This window comes from Triticum aestivum, chromosome 6D (genome assembly GCF_018294505.1).
Source record: "Triticum aestivum cultivar Chinese Spring chromosome 6D, IWGSC CS RefSeq v2.1, whole genome shotgun sequence".
NCBI classification, from domain to species: Eukaryota; Viridiplantae; Streptophyta; class Magnoliopsida; order Poales; family Poaceae; genus Triticum; species Triticum aestivum.
Genome location: NC_057811.1, coordinates 257079811 through 257086471, shown reverse-complemented (window position 1 = coordinate 257086471; position 6661 = coordinate 257079811). Strand labels below are relative to the sequence as shown.

At 46.5% G+C, this 6661-nt stretch overlaps 1 protein-coding gene across 1 annotated transcript in view; it reads right to left on the bottom strand.

The window, feature by feature from the left end:
* Positions 1-615: 615 nt before the first annotated feature.
* Positions 616-6661, bottom strand: part of LOC123144576 (uncharacterized) — an 8453-nt gene continuing 2407 nt past the window's right edge. Inside the window, exons 3-5 of the mRNA XM_044563782.1 lie at positions 1558-2731; positions 1055-1476; positions 616-965 (exon numbers count right to left, since the gene is read on the bottom strand). Coding sequence (XP_044419717.1) covers positions 936-965; positions 1055-1476; positions 1558-2731 — 1626 coding nt within the window. The 3' untranslated portion in view covers positions 616-935. The remainder of the gene's footprint in view (positions 966-1054; positions 1477-1557; positions 2732-6661) is intronic.

Sequence of the window (6661 nt, the reverse complement as noted above, 5' to 3'; positions counted from 1 at the left end):
TGTGGACCGCCGATAGATTGCAGCGTCGGGGATGGCCGAATTGCAACCTTTGCCCTCTTTGCAAGCAGGTTCAGGAGACCGCGGCTCACCTCCTCTTCCAGTGTCGGTTCACAGTGAGAGTGTGGACGGAGATCAAGACTTGGCTTGGCCTCCACGACATTGATCCGTCAGATTGGAGACTCATGCCCTCGGTGAAAGTTTGTTGGGACATGGTTGCTCGCAAAAGGGGCCACTCACGCATGGTTCATAGCACTTTGATGATGCTTGTTGTGTGGGAAATTTGGAACGAACGCAACGCGAGGGTTTTCCGCAACACCGCCGCCCCTACTACCGTTGTCATTGCCAAGATTAAAGATGAGGCCTCTATTTGGGCTCGTGCAGGTGCGAAGTATTTATGTAATATTATGCCGCGAGAGTGATCTGTACTCTCTCGCTTGGTAGAATTATGTCTAATCTTCTTCTTAATTAATGAAAACGGCAAGGCTTGTTTCAAAAAAAAAAGTTCGCCCAGTAACAGAAGGCTTGGGAATAGAGACTGCTTTCAACTTCGTAGAACCGCTTTTTGGCTCCAGAAAGCAATCCTTTCCCGATCAAGTTTCCGATGACCCCACATAATAATTCAAAAATAATCACCTGCTTATAAACCAATAGTTTCAATTCAACATCTACTAAATAACAGTTCCAAATTCATTACCTAATTTGTACATTCTTCTAAAATAACAACTGGATGAGGTATATGTTAAGTCACTCTTTGTTGCATGCTAAACTACGATCCAGATTTCTTGATCGCTCTGCTGCTGCTGCTGCTTCTGCTTGCCAGCAGATGTAGTTTCTCGTCCCTTGAAGAATCTATTGCATCACTTATTGAAGCATATCTCTTAACCATCATTGCACTGAACCCATCCGGCCTTTCAGGTTTATGCATTGCAAAATTCTTACCACTTCAGCTCTGACAACAAAATGAGCTGCAAAACAAGATTAATTTGTCAAACACTTGGATACATATAATGCATCGTAAGTGGACGTGCAGCACACAGAAAATAAAATAACAGACCTGTTGGGCAACATGGGCTAGTTGGTTGTCGCCTTTAGGTGATTCTACCAAGTGATTTTGTGTCTCAGGCTTTGCCTGAGACTCTTGTTTGTCAGCTTTAGGTGATTCTACCAAGTGATTTTGTGTCTCAGGCTTTGCCAGAGACTCTTGTTTGTCAGCTAGACTAACCAGACTGCTGCTGTTCAAAGACACATTCTTCCGTTTCCTGCGATTGAATGTGTATTTGATACATCTCACACCTTCAGGTTGCACGGAAACACCGGATGCTGCTTTCGTGCTTTGTTCTTTCTCCAAGGAGCTGATGATTAAATGATCAGCTCTGTCTGAAGTTAAATTGCAACTTTCATCCACTTTAACTTCTTTCTTTTTTGCTGAATTATTCTCCGGTGTTCTGCAGTCAGGATGCTTCGCTCGTAATTCACCTGCATAATTTTAGGCTAGTTAGAGTTCAATCTACATAAAAAAGGTATTTCATGTAAACACACAAGGTTTCTAATAGGTACCTTCACCATCAACTTGACTTTTGGTTGACTGAAATACTAGTGGGGAGCTGTCCCCAGACTGAAATTGATCATTATTGGCACCACTAGAATGAATCAGAATTTTAGTCACATCACTTAAAACGGAAGCATTATTTATGGCAGATGTATCAGAGTGATCATCTATCCTTTCAGAGCTCTGCCCATTCTCAAAAATGGTATCCTCATTGGTTGATCTTAGCAGATTGTTACCTGGAACACTTTTGGACTCAGAACAACCAGCTTCAAAAACCCTAACCATCTTAGATCTTTTTCTCCTTGTCGCTCGCATGTTGCTGATTGCATGTGCATCTATTGGGCCAGGGGAGGCCATGCAATAATTGAAGTCAGCAACCTTCCCACCCATCAACAAATCATCCTTCAAATCAGTTAACCCCTCACCACTATGTCCGGAAAACAAATTTGGAGGTGAAAGATCATGTTCGAGTGCCTGAAGAAGCAGCAAACACCCGTTTTCATCAGAGGTGCCAGATGATTTATCTTCTGTTTTAACATGCACATCAGAACTATCATGCTTATAACCAGGCCTGCTTCGTTGACCTCTCTTGCGCTTGCAGTTCGCCAGAAACTTTGTTTGAAGTATCTGTTCGATGGTGGATCTCGTCTGTCTAGTGCTCCTAACACTATCGCTCTTTCCAGTCTTCGAATGGTTATTCGACGCACTAGCCTCCTTGCTGCTTTGTTTAGAGGAGTCTGCAGCAGGACCCCGCTGTCTAAGAGCGCGAATGCGCTGTGTACACCCATTACGATACAACTCACGTTTCTTATTTCTTGCTATAAATGATGGCATATCAGAACCACGATGATACAGGTTTTCCATGTTTACAACAGCTCCATTTTCTTTGGCGTCACTGGAAACGCGGCAAACGGTATTTTTGTCCTTTGATGACAAACTTCTATTTTGGAGATGCACCTTAGAACGAGAGATCTTGCTTTTATTTGAACCAATCTTATCACAGGTTGGAAGGATATTCATTCTTTCCTCTGCTAAAGTTTTCCGTTTCTCCTCCAATTCGGTATTTGCTCTCTGCAGCTCAACTTGAAGGGATGTCACAGTATTTCGAGCATCATGTAATTGCTCCTGAAGTTCAGTGATCTTTCTAACATGTGCCAAAGATTGCAATTCCACCTGCTTCATCTGTGAACATGAAAAAAAGTTTCAAACATGCATAACTTAAAACTGGGACAATTAAAAAGGCTACAACTAGTTAAAAATGTAATCATATTCAAGCAAATGAAAGCTAAATTAACTGGACAAGTATTGGTGCAGTTGCAAACATTCTTTAAACAAAAAAACAGCATCAACAGCTGATGGCGTATCAATCCAATTGACTGGTGCAAATCATTCTATTCAACCTGTCAGTATCATTAAGACTTGATTCTATAAAATGTGGCATGCATGCAGCCCTTGTGTAACTGGTCGGATCAACCGTGGATGTTGGGGAGCTAGCTCACCTTCCTTGTGTTATTTTTATAGGGAACACTAGAAAATATAGGATTCGTTCGATTAGCTGAAGCTAGGCAGTGCAACACATGTAAGATAGTATTCTCCATCTGTCTGAGCAATTTACTCACTGCGCTGATGGAAGAGTAATTATTGACATACAATATGAATGGAAGATAACTACAACATAACTCGAATAACTTAATGTTATTATTAATAGAACCCTATCAATGATTGGAGAAGATCAGTGGAGGAATTCAGGATATCATCCTGGCAATAGATAGTAGAACAAGCACGATGGCCTTAACATGTGAATATAACATCCTCCCACATGATTGGCATTGCCACATAGTGATTCGACAGAAATACCGCACAGGCATACATCAATGGACACTGCAACCATCAGCAAGCCCATACAACTGTCAATAAGGATTCATAGGTGAAGATCACAATCAGTCATCAACCCTAGACACTTGTAAATTGTAACTGTGGCAGGGTTGGTTTGGCCAGTCGACATGTGTTATATATGTACCCTAGGCAAGAGGTTTGGGTTTCTATGAAATCAAAAATTATTAAAGAGGGAAAGCATTCATTTTTGTTTACGAGTACTAGCTGAATGTCCATATATTCCTCCCGGAGTAATGAAAAAGTGCAAGCATGTGGCATATCAATCTTTATTCAACTACAATAGTCAAAACAATTAACTAGAACTTGAGAAGAAATAAGAAAAGGTAACAAACAAATAGCATAATAAAATACAAAAATTATACACATTATAAAAAACAAGACCGCGGAGATGGTAGACAGACTAAAATCACCAAGTAGTACTAGGAAAATAAGAGTAGGGAGACATAAGCTAGGTTGATTTGTAAAAGGGGGATTGCGGAAATAGTATGAACCACATTTGTCTTCTATTCTTAAACGTGACAATGAATAGATACTTGTGCGCTCATTGCTTCTTAGCAGTGACTCAGAGTTATCCATGGTTTGGGTAGAAGATCAGTATTGGTTGTCGTGGCCTTCAAGTTGCAAGCCTAAATTCAAGAATGCCTTTTACAACCATGGTTGCATTTGCCTAGAACAAGATGGCGCCTTTTCAAAGGTTCTATGCTACCAGGCAACGATCATAAAAAATGAAATTCAATCTGCAAGATCACTTGAAAAAAAATGGGACAGGATTTAGGGAACTATATTCACCAACATTGAAGTGCCACCGCCGGTAAAATACTTCAGCTTTTCAAACAGTTAGAGTAAATTGCTATAAGAAATTAAGTTATTCATCCCTTTCATGGTTTCACCACAACAATCTGAACAGATCACAAAATTACTACGTGAACAAGTATAAGGACTGGTAAAGCAGATCGTTAATATTGTAGTCTATACGGCATATCATCAATATGCCATCCGATTTATGAGTTTACAAATTGCCAAATTCGCCTCATATCACAAAAAAATTGTAACAGTAAAGTATGAATTTTTTTGGATTTCCAAAACCATCATAACAAAAATATGTCGCAACAGGATAATTAGCTTATCACATCAAACTTTAGTGAGTGGAGAATTTTCCCATTGTTATCTGGATTATAACAATCAAAATTTATTTGGGTTTTACATAGCATGATAGTAATTGTATACTGTTACTATGAACTTTCACAATCAGAAGGTCAGAATGGCACCAATGAACTGAAGTGGCATAAGCAGCTGATACGCATTGCTAGTGTGATGCACTGTTACCGGTGTAGACCCAGTGCCAGGAGAAACTTGGCAAAGGAAGGGCCATCCCAAGGCGGGTGTACCAAAGGGAGCAGTTGAGCAGCAATCTTTTCATTATGTATAAAACATTGGTTGCCCACAAAATCGCCATTGCAGGCTAGATGCTACATTATGAATAAATTATACAACAACTAAAATAATACAACGACGGAAAGTGTATGTGTTAGGAGCTAGGGTTCTGCCGGTTCTAGGGCGGAGATTGTAGGGGAAAGATGGAGGAAGACGAGGTCGAGGGCGCGGCGGCCGGCGGCTGGGCGCCGTCCTTGCGTGGTGGAGAAGAGGCGGTGGCGGCGCAAGAGGCGGCTAGGGTTAGGTCTCCCGGCTCCCTAAGGGAAGCCGAGCAAATACTGACTGCTTCTTGCTTGATTAGATTGATACATCTCCTCTCCTTATATAGAGAGGTTTACTTGACTCCTAAGCAAACGACCCTAATACCTATAAGATAATTGGGCTAAGCCCCTAATAACGATAAGATAACTTGGGCCACAGCCCACATAATATGCCGGTCATAACACTTCTCCCCGCCTGCACAAACAACTCGTCCTCGAGCTGTAAGGCAGGGAAGCGCTTGCTAAACTCCTCGAGGTGATCAACCAGCGTCAAACACCTCCGCGACAGCTGGGGCGGCCAGGTCGCCGAGCCCGGCGGCGACGGCGTCCTCCTCAATGTAGTCTGCAGCCTCCAGGTAGAAGAGTCAAGGGCAGACGTGGCCGGGCATGTAGGTCTCGTCGCAGTTGAAGCACAACCCTTGGCGGCGACGCTCGAGTAGCTCGGACGAGGTGAGTCGGCGGAACGGGTGCGCCGCGGTCGCGGCAAGGGGTGCCGCGGAAGCCTGAGCAGGCCGATCCTGCGCGGGAACATCCGGCCAGGGTGGCGGCCCAGCGGCCCGGGACGATGATGCCTGCTGGATGGCCACCACGCGGCGCTCGAACGCGCGGGCGTAGTACATGGCCGTCTGGAGGTCCTGGGGTCCCTGCAGCTCGACGTCCACGCGGATATGATCTGGCAGACCGCCGACGAAGAGTTCGGCCCGCTGGTGAGCCGTCACGCCGGACGCGTGGCACGCCAGGGCCTGAAAGCGGTCGGTGTAGTCTTGCACCGTAGAGGTGAAGGGAGGGCGGCCCAACTCCGCCAGCCGGCTCCCACGTATCGGTAGTCCGAATTGAAGGAGGCAGAACTCGCGAAAACGCTCCCATGGGGGCATGCCGCCCTCGTCCTGCTCGAGGGCGTAGTACCACGTCTGTGCGGCGCCGCGGAGGTGATAAGAGGCGAGCCAGGTGCGGTCCGATGCGAGCGTCCGTTGCCCCCGAAAGAACTGATCGCACTGGTTGAGCCAGTTGAGGGGGTCCTCGGCGCCGTCGTAGGTGGCGAAGGCGAGCTTGGCGAAGCGCGGCGGTGTCTGAGCATGACCGTCGTGAGTGTACGGCTCGGTGGTACGGAGCAACGAAGAGGATGGCGTTGGTCTGGTGTGCACAGGTGGTCCGCAGGAAAGCGGTGGCCCGTCAAAGCCAGCGTGGAAACCCGCGGAGCCGGAGGGCCCGTCGTACGACAGGGAGGGCGCCGGCTGGTCCGCGGCCATGGTGTAGACTGGCGGCGGTGACGTCCCGGCCAACCAGGCCGGAAGCTGGGACGGCGAGGGCGGGAACCGCACTTGCTGAATCGGCACAGCCGCCGGCACGGTTGTAGTCAGCCCGGTGCTGGGCGGCGGAGGCGCCGGCAGCGGCAGCTGCTGCTGCCTGGAAAAGGCGGAGACGGCGGGCGCGGCGATGGCCGCGGCCGGCCATTGTGGCCAGATCGGGGCGGTGGCGGGGGCTGGCTGTAGCTGCAGCGAGGGCTGCAGCGGCCCGACCA